This window comes from Nelusetta ayraudi, unplaced genomic scaffold (genome assembly GCF_046127955.1).
Source record: "Nelusetta ayraudi isolate G7.1 ecotype Tasmania unplaced genomic scaffold, CSIRO-AGI_Nayr_v1 ptg000160l, whole genome shotgun sequence".
Classification (NCBI taxonomy): Eukaryota; Metazoa; Chordata; class Actinopteri; order Tetraodontiformes; family Monacanthidae; genus Nelusetta; species Nelusetta ayraudi.
The window spans coordinates 736563-751271 of NW_027466210.1; the positions used below are offsets into that span (position 1 = coordinate 736563).

The following is a 14709-nucleotide window of genomic DNA, read 5'->3' on the forward strand; positions in this document are numbered from 1 at the left end:
TATGGCGCGGCGGCCGATGGGATGAAGAGTCCGGGCCAAATGAAATATTGCGCACTTAACTTTATCAAAATTGGGTCTAAGCGGGAGAGACTCTCTGCAGACGCGTCGATGAGTCATTGCGTCTGTGCGAAGGAAGCGGGAGGTGAGAGGGAGCGGGGGGGGGGGCAAAACACGACGAGGTGCAGCCGGCGAGAATAAAGAAAAAGCTGCTTATTTAACTTGGTGACGGAATTAAATTACCGGTGGTGATGTTTCGGACTCGCATTGCAACCGCACGCCTCAGAAATGGACATTCTGTTTCCATTCATGTAAGACACTGTGCGCTTTTGCATGCCCGGCCGATCCTTCTTGCCAGGCTCAAAGTGAGACTGAACTTTATCTCACAAAGTAACGTCTGAACTCCCCGTACGGCCTCTTTACCAGGTGGACACAAAGGGCTCATCGAATAAAAGACTGAAGAGGAAGGATTTCTCTCCTCCGACTCCTATAAAATTTTCATTTCGCCAATTTGATTCCCAATAAAAAACATATCAGCTGTCCAGAACGTACACATAATTAAAGCCCCTTCACTGTGCAAGTCGCTAAATAACAACACAGTCCAGCGGCGGTGAGACGAGCTCGTTTCCTGCAGGTGCGGAGCGCTGATAAACGACGCAGCGTTTGTCGTGTGATATAATTGGCCGCGTCCTGGGATTGGCTGTCGGGAAGGGGGGTGTGTGTGTGTGTTTGGTGTGTGTGTGTGTGTTTGGTGTGGGGGGGGGGGGGCTGCATCCGTCCGTATTAATACGCCCCCACATCGCCCTCGCCTCGACGGCGTGCCGCCGGCGCTCGTCGGCGAGGCGTTTGTTTGCAGCGTGGAAAATCCTCCTCGGGTCTTTTTTCTCCCTCCCCGTGTTGCAACATCGACTGTCCAATCGCAGGGATAATGGAGGGGAAACCAATTTAGTGTTCAGACGGCGGAATCCACCGCCTCCGCCGTGTCCCCGCAGCTCGCGAGTGTGGCAGCGGCGGCTGCGGCGGGCGGGCGGGCGGGCAGGGAAGTGTGACATTTTGTGCAAATGAGCGTTTAGCTAGGTGTGTGTGCTGCCACGTGTGAACAGGCGAGTCGCTGTCTTTTTTTTTTTTTGCGGGGGGGGTTACAGAAGGAAAGGAGTGAGCAAACGCTTCGGTGGAGCCTCTCTGTCTGAAAACCGCCGGCTTCAAATCAGGCGAGAGTTGAGAGGCTGAGAGGGAGGAGCTCTGGGTCCCTGGATCCGAAGGCAAGAATGGCAGGACCAGCGGTCGGGGGGGTGCAGACAGGTGACCCCGGAGCCCACGGAATGCTGGGACATATATACAATAACGGGGTTGCGGGTTGACTTGCTGCCTCATCTCTTCTCTGCAGTTAGCGAGCTAGCTAGCTAGCGGCAGCAAATGAGGAATGATGGGAGTAAAAAGAAGACTCTCTCGAAGCACTGGGTGGATCTGTGAAACTCCGGCGTGGCGACATGGATTAGGGAAAATGTCCCCAGGGCCAATGCAGCGTTGAGCAGCTAAAGCTGGTGAATTGGCTGAGTGCAGTGTCCTTATCGAGTCAGCAGGGGCCTTTTGGCGGCCCTAACGTCGCCCTCTGGATAAAGAGGAGCGCTGCACTGCAGAGGGAGTCGCAGGTGTCTGCGTCAGGGCGTCAAATCAATACTTTTGTGACTGCTGATGGCTGATTGATCCGATCAGCAGGGCCGCTCATGCGTACTCGCAATCCTCTGGAAAGGCACCGAGAGAGGTGGGGGTCGCGGAGCAGCAGGAAGTAGCAGCAGCTGAAGAGATGGGGCGGTTGGTGGGAGTGGGGACACAATTAGACGTGACTCATGGAAAAAGATACAAGACAAATTAGATTGGCTAAAGAGAGGAAGAAAAGAAATCGGGATGAATGGAAAAGAACAGGACGCCACGAGAGCGAAATCTTGAAAATGACTCATCTGCCTTTTGACTGAGGCCAATTAGAGGCAGCGCAACTGTCGTTCTGTAATAATGGGTCTTCAAGTGATGCTAATTCTAAGTTTGGGAAACACGGATTTAGCATCTTCCGCTGATTTATTAGCTTGTAGCAGCGGTTTTAAATATTAGCTCATGACCATAGCGCATAATGTTAAGCTAACCTCGGCTACCTTGCGGCTCGAAGATAAACGTTAGGACAGTTGGGTTGAGCAGTGTGAGTGGCGGTATTAGCTTATTGCACTTTGGCTAACCAAGGTTAGCCCTAGTCGTTGGCAGTAAATTCCTGCCAAAGAAAGACTGGAGAAAAACAAAAAACCTTTCAGAAGCAATTTTTTTTTTGTTGCTAGAGAAAATGCTGCTAACTTCGTTAGCTGCGACTGGCTACAATTTTGCACTAGCTTCTCCCGGGTCTTCTTCTACGGTATTTCAGAGCTGCTTGGAGAGCAGTCGCCTCCTATTTTCAGACCCTCCAAGTCCGCACAATTAGAAATTACCATCTTCATGCAAAAGTGATGAAGGTCACAAGAACGGAACGCCGGTTTTCGGGCGCCCTCGCCAGTAAAAAGGCTGCGGAGGAAGAGAGAACCTCCGTGGTGCGCTGACATTCACGCCTCCCATGTCACAAAGGTCACTCGCGCGGGGATGAAAGCGCGCCAGCTGACGGCTTTTTTTCAAAGGGAGAAGTAAAAAAAACTCTGGCCGAATACAGAACAGAGAGAGACTGCGGCGGCGTGGCAGACCGACCAACCCCCCCCAACCCCCCCCACCCCCACACGCCGCTGCCCGCAGGATGGAAAAGCTTTCGCGGCTTTGTTTCCAATCGTGTTTATTAATGATTTTTTCTTCCTTCGCTCTCCCGTCAAGAATTCCCACGATCAGACCTGAACTGGCGGTGAGGTAATCCCGCTAACAAATATCGAGTGCGCAGCCGAAGGCCTGATTCATCTGAGCCACAGATGGCCATTGTGCTTTTTTTAATAGTCCTCTTGACAACAATGGAGCTCGTTGGCACAGAGGAACATGTGGGACTAAATCACACACACACACACACACACACGGGCTGTGTTTTCTTTTGCTTTTTCTTTCTTTTCTGCAGCGGGACAGTTTCATTGTTTTGTTTTGTTGGGTTTGTTGACTGACGGCTGACGCCTTGTTAGAAAATGACGGGGTTCTACCGTGTGCGGCAGGCACAACGTGTGTTGCAAGGGACTCCACGCCACCTACTTAGCATTTACAGCGCCGGCGGCTGCGAGACTAATCCGGCCGTGTACATACGGTGCCGCGGCACCTTCCATAGGTTCCCAATTTACTGCGCGGGAGACTATTCCAAGACCGAGGGGCATCCGACCACCCACCCACCCACCCACCCTGGAGGTGCAGCAGCAGCTGTAGCAGCAGCAGCAGCAGCTGTAGCAGCTGTAGCAGCTTTTAGTTGTCAGAAGCAGCGGACGGTGCAGAGGAGGCCGAGATCAGAGTGCTGCAGCGGAGGGCGATGCAGCGGCTGCGTTAATAAGCTATTATTTATGTATCAGAGGACCGGAGGAGGCGGCCAGGCAGACGGAGAGACGGGAGCGAGGCGGCGAAGCTCGGGGAGGGTTCTTCATCTTCTGCTGCTCTCGGAGGCACTCGGGTGTTTAAAAAAAAAAAAAAAAAAAAAAAGCTTTCAGGAAGTGAAGATAGACACTTGTGTTATTTTAATCTTTTTTTTTTTTTTTTCCAAGAAGCGGCGCGAATGTATGTTTTTTTTTTTTTTTTCGTCAACGGCAGACGAATGAAAGAAACTGCTTGAGATGTAAAAAAAAAAAAAAAAAAAAAAAAATCTGGTCTGCGTTTATTGGATGTGCGTTGCTGCCGTTGTTGAATGAGGAGTTTCAATATTCGGAGGTTTACGAAGGTTGGAGGACAGCGTTTCTGTCAACGCGAGGCCCAAACTGTGTGATTTGACCGGGTTTCCAACTGGGAAACTGATAATGAGGCGGATCATCATTAGCTCTGATGCGCAAAAACATGGTATAACTATCAGCAGCTTCCACATCTCAATGTCCTCTCAAGATAATCTCTGTGGTTTTCTTTACGCCAAAAGGACCCTCGGTGATGTCACCAACGAGCACTGCTACCTCGAGTGCCGAGCCCTAATCCCTCGACTGGGACTCCTTTTAGTCTCCCTCCAGTCAGGGAATTAGCGGGAGGTCACAAACAGAGGGCTAAATTAAATGAAAAAAAAAAAAAAAATCCCAAATCCCAAATGCGGGTGCCTTTCAGAGGGTCTTTTGTACGGCCACTTTCTTCCGTGAGGCGCTTTTCTGTTTGTTCCCGGTCGGAGTCATGATGCTCATTCCGCCTCCAGACTATTAATGACATCATCGGCCACCGTCTGGGCCACAGAATAATAACAATAATTAAACAAAAAAAAACGCAGAGGTCTCTCGACCCTTCGCGGTGGCTCGCTAATGTGCGTCTGCTGCAGCGTGCGAAATGCCCGTCGATGTAAGTGTTCAACATTTCCTTTGACACGCAGGAGGCCTCGAATTTCATTTGTGACGATACATATATATAAATATATATATATATATATATGTATAAATATATCATATATATATACATGTATATTTTTAGCTTTTTGAAACCACATGAGACCCTCTTGAGTTTTGCTTTGCCGCTGACCAGGGGCTCTCCTGTGGGCCACACCCCTTCCGTGTATGTCGCACGCACGCAGGCCTGCCGCCGCTCCGCCGCCGCTCCGCCGCCGCTCCGCCGCCCGCCAAGCAAAGCCAAGCCGCTCGCTGCGGTGGCTCAGATAGAAATCTCCACGGCCTCCTCCTTACAAAGTCAATAAACGCCGTAAACAGACGCAGGGCCCCCTGCGAGGGGGGGGGGACTTGGAGGGGAAGGGGGTGGTGGTGGTGGAGGTGGGGGGGGACGACTCTGAGCGCACGCTGTGGGTGAGGACGGATCGGATGTGACAGGGCGGCGAAAAAGCCTCGGAGGGAGCCACGGGCGGCCGGGTGCAGGTGAGACGGCCGACCTCTGACCTCTGGACGCACACGCACCATTAAACCTGGCGGAGAGTGACGCCCTGCTCTCGTCGCTGTGGAACCCCTGCGTGAAACGAAGCCACAGAGACTCTGTGGGGGGCGCTCCTCTTCTCTTCTGCGTTTGTGTGTCCACTCTGTTCCTAATGTGTAGCTGCTGTTTTAATATGGCTCACCTACTTCTTTATTTCTGTTTTTAGCCGCCTCATTGTTTTTAAAATAATAAATACAAAAATAATCATAATTATCAATAATTTTTCTCAAACATGTTTCAAACTCTGTGTTGTAAGGCGTCTTTGAGAACTTTGAAAAGCGCTCTATCAATAAAACGTGTTATTATTATTGTTGGAATAATAATAATAATAATAATAATAATACTAATGATGATAATAATAATAAATTAAAATGATAATTCCACTTTTCGTTTCTTTGTTGCATCGTTGTCGCTGTTGTGGTTGCACAGAGAAAGAAAACGGGAACCTCAAACGTATCGACTGAAAATAGAATAAAATGCAATCGAAGACACACACACACACACACACACACACACACACACACACACACACACACACACACACACAGCGCAATGTTCAGCGGTGGGTCTGCTCGAGCTGATAGCCGGCGTGCGGTTTCTCCTGAACATCACAATGTGTTTTAAACAGGAAGTGCAGCAGCAGCAGCTTCCTGTCGCTGGCAGACTATCGCGGGGTACAGACACCAAGGGGCGGAGGGGCGCAGGGAGAAGGCTGACGATGACTCTGCAGAGTGCTAATCAAGGAGGAAAAGACGAGAAAAAAAGAAGAAAATACACACACGACGACGACGACAACGACGACAACAAACAACAACAACAACAACAACGACGACGACAACGACGACGACGACAGACAGAAACAGGCTGACAGATGAACTCGGCTGCTGCCCGCTGTGGTCGCCGCCGGCCAGAGCAGATGACTGGACCACACCCAGTGTGTCATGACTCATCAGCCCCACCCCACCACCACCTCTTCCTCCCCCCGCTGCCCCTCCCCTCCCTGTTCACACCCGCAGATGGGGTGGGGGTGGGTGGGGGGCGCGACAGAGCAGCGAGGACGGCGGGAAGGGACGAGGACTCACCAGCTCCACCGAACCATAGTGCTTCCTGCTGAAGTCTCCCCGCCGGCAGCCCAGGTCCTCCGAGGCAGAGCTGCAAACAGAAAAAACAAAAACAAAAAGAAATGTGAGAGGTCGGTGGGTCGGTCGGTGGGTCGGTCGGTGGGTCGGTCGTACAACGCAGTCTCGCAGGGTGGCGGAGGGGGGGGGTGAGGGGGGGGGGTGGGAAGTGCGACGCTGCTCCTACATGAGTGGCAGCTGCAGCATCGGCTCTTCTCTCCACTTTGGCCTCTTTTCCCCCCCCCCCCCACTCGATCAGGTCCGTCTCCCCCCCTCCATGAGTTCGTTTGTTCGCTGGGTTGCCTTTTTGTTGTTGTTGCTTTTCTTCCCCTCCGTCTTCCCTTCCTCTTCTCCTCCTCGTCGTCCGCAGCCACCGCTCTCTGCCAGTGGCGCGCTTGTTGGCCAGGAGCGCCGGCCAAACCCAGTTCTGATTGAGACGCGGGCCCTGATTGGATTAAGCCGCAGTGATGGATAGGGCTCTGGCCAGACTGCCGGTTCAAATACTTAAAAGGCAATGCGGTTATGCGTTTATTGTCCAATATGAGGGCAGAAATGCACGAGTGAGGGGGAAATGAATACACAATGAAAACTGAAATAAAAACAACAACGTGTTTGTTGTCAAGCAGGCGCCGAAATCTGCTCTAAATTACCCGGTGGCAAAACAGAGACACGAGAGTCGCCTTTTCTCATAACACAATGCAATAAAAAAAACATTTAAGCTAAGATACACAGAACTACAAGAATGACTCAAAACATACTCGCACAGCTAGCGCGAGTTAGCTTGCTGGTGGAGATGGATGCTAGCTGCTACAAGGTTCCCCCGCTAAGTTTTTTTTCCCCGCCTCTTGCCGTGAACGCGCATCGCACGCTTGAACTCTGAAAATATCAAATGTTTGGTCCATGTAAAAAAACAAACAAACAATGTGTTTGTTGTCAAGCAAACAAACCAGCACCACGGTGGAGCACTGTTATTCTTTTGTCTCTGTTTCACATTACCGTGCTCAAAAACTGCACACGACTCCAATAATGACTCATTAAAACGTACTCGCACAGCTAGCGCGACTTAGCTCGTTGGTGGAGACGGACGCTAACTGGCGCGCTAGCACCTTTATGCCACTCCTGGGTTTTTGTTGCCTCTGGCCACGGACACACGCGGCACGCTTGAGCTCTCAAAATATCAACTGTTTAGCGCGGAGGCGTGCGACTCGGCGGAGGGCACACAACTCTCGAATACAAAATAGAGAGAAGAAAGAGAGGAGGAGGCGCGGGAGAGGCCAATTAGTGGCCTGCAGACAATCAGGGTGACGGGAAACAGCTGACAACCGGGGACTCGAGCGCGGCGGCTCTCAAATCCAGTCCTGCTGCACAAAGGCTAAGGCGTTAGCGCGCCGATGCTAGTCAGTAAGTGTGTCAATACTTTTGTGCATCACGTCATTTGCAGCAGTCAATATCGCATGTGCCTCCTTGTCTTGAGCACCCCTACACACACACACACACACACACACACACACACACACACACACACACACACACACACACTTTACATGGAGGCTTTACACTCTGTTGATGCATAATGTAAACTGCAGCTTGAAGCGGAGACATTTCAAAGTGCATACCGCAGGATGTCATCCATCACCGTCTCCTTTACACACTTCTGCACTCCCCGCCCGCTTGCCTCCTCTACATGGGAGCAAAGGGGGTCATGGGTGGGTCGGAGCGGCACCGCCGGGATCCCACCGGCGCTGCGTGCCACTCCCGTCACCCGCTTTGGACTCTCTGTGCCGCCAACTCCTCACCCGACTCCGGCTCCTCCGCATTTCCTCCAAAGAGGAGAGATTATTGGGAACGAGGACGCGGCCAATGATTAATGCCGCCCACGGTCTTTTTCTTCCCTTTTCTTTTCTTTTTTTTTTTTTTTTCCCTCCAAAGGAGGATTGCTCACCCCAAAGCTGCTGTCCTTTTATAGCCCGGCTTTATGTAAACACCATTGTTTATAGAATATCACTCTGCCTGTACGTTGCACAAAAACGACACGCACTGTCAGATGCAGGAGCCCACGTGTCAATTTCTCTTTTTCATTTTGCAAAGTTCCACCAAACCCCCCCCCCCCCCCCCAAAAAAAAAAAACCCTGTGGCAGCGCCGGCCACAGAGGTACAGAGGTTCTCTTGGTCACGCCTAACCCTTGTTCTCCGAGTGAAGACGCTTCCTCCTCCTGCCAGAATCCCGGGGACTGACTTCTCGAGACGCACCATCTGTTTTGGCGTGCGCTCCCGTGCGCACTTGTCGCGGAGGCGAGCCGGATGTCCACAGTCTTTTTCTTGGAGCGCCTCTAAACTTTGGCAATCTGGTCCCTTTCAGCAACAAACTCGAGGCTCTGCCAAAGAGGGCCGGACCAGCGCCGGTCAGTTCAGTTCGCCCCCATATGCTACGCTTAAGTCAAGCAGGCGAGTGAGCGAGCGAGTGCCGGGAATGACCTACGACGATCCCTGCCACGAGCGATCGGACTCGAATGCACTCGACCAAAGACGGCGGTGGCGCCCCGTCAGATCCCTCCTACGTTAGCGGCTGTTCACTTGTGCCTAAGCTGGACGGCGATACTGTACAGTATGTATGTATGTAGAAATACATACATTCACATTTTTCTGCAGAGAAAATTCTTCATTGTCAAAATGGCTATTTTTTTAAATTAATTTTTTGCTACTAAACTACTGTTTCAGCGTCCTAGCTTATCTCTTTAGCGTCTCAGCTAAAACTAAGAGTAAAGACTTTCTGTTGGAGGTTTGTAAGATGGATGAGAGAGAAACGTGAGAGCTGTGTTAGAGCTCCGCTAGCATGCACGTTCAGCACTTCTGGGGCTTCCACCCAAAAAAAGTACAGCTGATGCGAAAGGGCCCCGTTAGCATTTTGGACGCTAGCGCTGCGCCCCAAAAAGCTGAACTATAGCCTCCAGCCAACCGCAGGGCTTAAACTAATAGACAAGGTGGCAAGGAGACACGGCTGGGAACGCGATCCTGCATGCACCCATGGCCATTTGTTTAAATACCATATATTGAGCACCGAGCCGGAGCGGTTCACTCTCCGGATAGCTTAGCGGCCAAAGAAAAATGCCTTTGAAAGCTCGGCCCGTCTGGACCAGAGGGAGGTAAAGAGGTAAAATGGATATTTATTGCGCGACCGCCGTCCTCGGGAACGGCAACAAATTGTTGGCCCGCGTCACGAGACAATCGACAGACAATCGTCTGCTTGAGAGTCTCCGTTCAAAGGGGGCGAATAAATCACACCCGTCCGTCACATTAACCTTTTGGTAGCCTAAAGGGAAGGATGACGCCGAAAACAACCTGAAAGTCACATTGAGAGGCGCCGACGCTGTCGTTTCAAGTTCAAGTTCACCACTGTGCATTGGCTACACAACTACATGATGAATTCCCATGTCAATAGTCTTCCGAGTTATCTTTTACGATTCGTCGGCAGAATTAAAGAAGATTCATCGTTCGAGCGCCCAGCGGCAGAAAGTCCGAGAGGTTGTGGGTTCGAACCTCTGGCAGGGTCGCAGACCAAAGATCACAATGGCACTGAGCATCAACGGGTTGGGGGTTGAGGGTTGAGGGGAACTCCCACTACGGAGAACAAATTCCACGTGCGAAGGTGACAACGAGTGGGATTTCAACCTTTTGCCGCTGTTTGCTACGTCCAAGCGGAAGTCCTCGCCACGCTTTTTTTTTGTGTTTGTTTTGTTTTTTTGTTTTTTTTTAACATTGCGGAAGCAAGGTTAGGTTGCTGCCACTTGCCTGAGCGACTTCCAAAAGTAAACGACCGCGTGGAAGCACCACTAAAAGCCACTGAATAAATCAATCAATCAATCAATAAATAAACAAGGAAATAATTCTATCGATTTTTCCATCCCCAATATTTCAACATGACGTGGCACACGCCCTGAAACTGCCTTCTTGTAGTTTTTCCATTTATTTGCAGATGTCGGCTTGGACTCCCGAAACACGCCATCACGCTGAACGTCAAAGAAAAAGAAGAAGAAAAAGAATAAGAAAAACACACACATAAAAAAGAGGATGCACTGGAGCTGCTGCGCTGCCTCAGTAACTCAAATAGTCAGATCAGCCCCCCCACCCCCCAAACAACAACAACAACAACAACACAGCATTTTGGCCAGCCCCCCCCCACCCACCCCTGCACACATGGGCATCCACTTATGTGCACCGTAATGTTTGCTTTGCATGCACCTTCACCCTCCCTGGTACTGAAGAGCACTTCATGAATAATTCATCACCCCCCCACCCCACCCCCCCGCCCCCCCTCTCTACATGCTGAAAATGCCTGATCTCCGGAGAGAGGAGAGGAGAGGAGAGGAGAGGACGGCCTCAAACCAACACGCACGTACACATGCACACCGCACAGCGCAAAAATGGTCCGTTTTTGCCTGTGTGTTTGTTTGTTTGTTTGTTGTCCCCCCCCCCCTCACATTAAAAACAGCACAAAACCGGGAGCAGTTCGAGGCTGAAACAAACACGCGTGTCATTCTTTTCATCCCCACGACGAACGAACGTTTGGAAAGGACAACAAAAACAGGGAACGGTATCACGCAGCCGTGCAGCCAATTAGAAGGCGTCCCCATTACGCACCAGTAAATGCGTTACAGGTGTCAGCATGCGGCTCCCACCGAGTCGCTCGGGGGGGGGGGGAGACTGAGCAGCAGATAACGACCGAGGGGCTGCATTCAACAGATGACAGAGGCTCGCGTGCGTTAGATGTAAAAGGGGGTAAAAAGAGAAGGGAAGAGAAGGGAAGGGAAGGTTATTACCGCTGGTTGAAAGTCAACAGTTTGTTGGACGCTGGATCGACGCTGTTCATGTCCCCATGCGGTGTCAGTCCTGCGGACAAGAGGCGACGGCGAAGACGGCGAGGACGACGACGATGACACGGACCTCCTCCTCCTCCTCCTCCTCTTCTTCTTCTTCTTCCTCCTCCTCCTCCTCTTCCTACCCCCCCCGCTCCTTGCGCTGCTTCTCCTCCCGCTACGAGCGCGCGGACATCACTTCGCCGCGCGCAAAACTCCGCACAACTGCTGCGCCAAGACGCGCCCCTGCGCTCGCGCTCGCGTCGGCTGCTGCTGCTGCTGCTGCTGCTGCTGGTGCTGCTTCTGCTGCTGCTTTTGCGCACAGCGACGGCGACGATGATGATGATGGAGCGGAACGGCTCTGCCGGAGGAGCCGCTGTATTTACTGTGCACTCCCCCCCCCCCCTCCTCCTTCTGCCTTTCCTCCTCTCCTCTCACCCCCCCCCTTCCCCCTCCCTCCCTCACTCCTCCATCAATGGTGCAATTCAATACGGCGCAGTTCTTGAAGCAAAAAATAAATAAAAAATTCAACAGCAGCTCGAGTCTTTTTTTTTCTTTTTTCTTTTTTTTTTGCTGCTTCCCCCCCTTTTACCCCGTGTTACATCACCGCCCACAACGCCCACACACACACCCACACACACACACGCACGCACGCACGCACGCGCACATAACCTGAAAGTGGAAGTCGTGTCAGGGTGTGAAGAGGTGCTTTGGTTCCTGCATGAGCTCACCGGATGAGAGCGAAAGAGAAATTAACGACGCAATGATTCAGGAGCATCTCCTTCAGTTTAAACCACGAAGAAGTGACTCAGAGGAGCAATTAGTCCGCAGATTGATTACATTTCTGAGTTGTGAATAAATGAGCTCGAGCGAGGCTCATTAATATACAGCCAGCCAGCAGCCGCATCGAGTCATTAACGCGCCATTTGTGACTTTTTGGTTGCCAGTTTTGTGAATATTGATACAGATTTTCAAAGGTGGGAAATGTGTTTACGGGCAACGTTATAGGGGGGGGGGGGGTGTTCAATCAGAAGGTCTGGTGCCAACATGGTTGCTATCACATCACAACCAACATAAGGGTTCACACAAGATGATCTCGCAAAGAGAAAACGTGATCCAGTGAACCGCAGCAATGTGAAATGGAGAAAAACAAAAACGCCTTGCTGATGTCAGGGGTCAGAGGTCAGACTGGGCAAACTGGTTGGAGACCATTGAAAGGCAACATGAATTCAAATAAGCAATGATTGCAAACCAAGGTGCGCGGACTCACTCTGGCGCCACTCAACAAGTTGTGGGCAAACACAAGAGGCTGATGCTGACATCTTCTTCAATCTATCACTTCACATATAATTATTTACATTTGACCGGAGCGGCTGACAGGAAGTGGGAACTAGTGACGCTGGTAACGGCAGCGAGTCTCTCGGCACTTCCCCTTCTGCCTGAAGTTCTCTCAAAAGCTGACTTGGCTTCGCTTGGATGCAACTTCTCATCTTTTGGTGTCTTGTCACACCTCCCTGACACACACACACACACACACACACACACACACACACACACACACACACACACACACACACACGTATCGAGCATCAAGTGAAACCTGAGCGTGGGTAAATCTGATACCTCTATAATTGCGCAGCCACGGCTGAGTCTTCACACAGACGCACGCACACACACGTTAGCAGAGTGCAGGAATTTCTGAGCTCAGGCTACGCGGCACTCGGCTGCTCATCAATTCTTGATGAGCAGAAACCCCCCACCACCCCACCCGCGGCCCGACACACCACAGGAAAACACCTAAAGCTAATGGCGGCGTGCGGATTCTTTCTTTCGTGCCTTTTTTTTTTTTTTGCCCGCCCTCTCTGAAAGTGACAGCTGTTAAAAATAGCTCACGCTGACAAGCAGCTGCATACGGCCGACAGCCAAAAAGGAAGAAACAACAACAACAACAACAACGGTAACACAATAACAAACAAAGAAAGAAGGTGGTGGTGGTGGGGGGGGGGGGCTTTGTTTTCATCAGGATTGTGTTACAATCAACTGCGGTTACCTGACACCACCTCTAATTAGAGCCCTGGGGCCAGTCACACACACACACACACACACACACACACACACACACACACACACACACACACACACACACACACGAGCCGTCATGGCCGTTGTGTTGCATATAAAAACCCCCTCCCAACACACACGCACACCCTCCCATTGTCACACTTTGACACACTTGGCTCACATGGCTTCGCATGAGGGCTTCTGCTTCGTGACGCCCGCCCCCCGCCGCCGCCGCCAGTGCTGCTGGTGGCGGCGGCGGTGGTTGTGAGGCGGAAGGCGGAGAGGAGAGTCTTCCTGTTCAGAGTCTCAGTCTACTGTGGGGTTGAGTGCGGGGGGGGGCTGGGACAAAGTCTCTCTTGTCTCTCTATGACTGGGGCGGATGATAAAGTGTCACAGGACGCCACTTCCTGCGAACGCCGCAGGTCGGGACTAAAGAAAAACCCCGTAATCCCCGGAGCGCGAGTGGCAAGAGGTGCTCACGTCGGATAAACCGAGGGGAGTTTGAGTGAGGAGGAGTCAAAGCAAACGTGGACTTCACAGAAATTTAAAGGACTTGTGTGTTTAAAATGTCCCCCCCCCCTCCCCCCCACCCCCACACACACAATGTGCATCTCAAAGTTAACTAAAACACTCATGATTATTGTCATTGGAAACCGACTCCCTTTGTGAGGTAACAAAGGCCACCGCCACCTCATTGGTCCCTCTTGCTAGCTAGTGAGTCACCAGGAAGGTTAGTGACCAGGAAGAAGCCGGACACACAGGCGAAGGGCGTAACACAGTATCAGTGTCAGCATCAGAAACTGAATGATTTCGTTTTTGTAGGCTGTAAACAGAGGGCTAAATGTATTTTTGACTTTTACTTTAACGATACATTGGTTAAACACAGGTCGTTTGAAGGCAGATGTTGCACGTAGGGATGTTAACAATTAATCGATTATCGATTAATTGTCGATTAAGAGTTTAATCGATTAAATTAAATTAGTCGCAATTAATTGAACTTTTTTTTTTTTTACACGAGTAGTTGATATCATTATAACAGTGTAGTGGCAGGAGAGAGCAATTCACCTGTAGATGCTGTGATGGCCATAATATACCTAGAACAAGTTACTGTAAACAACTTTAAAAATAAAAAGAAATAAAGTTGAAATGCGACCCATTAGAAGTCAACTTAAAGTCAGAGGATAAATCAGCAGGACCCTCAGCACTATTCAAGGGTTAAATAATATGTTCCTTACATATTTTTCATTGTGAAATGTAGGTTCTCATGAAAAAGTGCCGCTTATCAATTAATCGTCAATCGATCGATAAGGTCAACCAACTATCGATGAATGAATTCATCGATAATTTGCAACCCTAGTTGCACGGTTTTCCAGTGAAACCGGCCAATTTCGAAGCCCCTGTGCATTAAAAAAGTGTGTACAGGTATGTGTGTGTGTGTGTGAGAGAGAGAGCGAGAGAGAGAGAGAGAGAGAGAAAGAGAGCGAGTGTGTGACCCTACAGTGATGGACTCTCCCAGGCTTGTCCCCCCCACCCTCCTCATCCTCCCACCATCCACCCCAGACAACTTCAAAGATGAGTATTTCAAACGTAGGCGGGAGGATTAAAACTGTGCGTGGGCTCCCTCTCTGTGTGTG

General features: G+C 50.8%; 1 protein-coding gene across 6 annotated transcripts in view; it reads right to left on the reverse strand.

Annotated features, from left to right (window-relative positions):
* Nucleotides 1–14709, reverse strand: part of garnl3 (GTPase activating Rap/RanGAP domain like 3) — a 49451-nt gene that overhangs the window by 24168 nt on the left and 10574 nt on the right. For 5 of the 6 annotated variants that reach the window (XM_076013813.1, XM_076013810.1, XM_076013816.1 and 2 more), the window contains exon 2: nucleotides 6126–6195. In XM_076013813.1, the coding sequence (XP_075869928.1) occupies nucleotides 6126–6195 (70 nt within the window). Of the gene's footprint in view, nucleotides 1–6125; nucleotides 6196–10978; nucleotides 11342–14709 lie in introns of those variants that run through there. The other variant, XM_076013812.1, reaches the window with a different exon arrangement.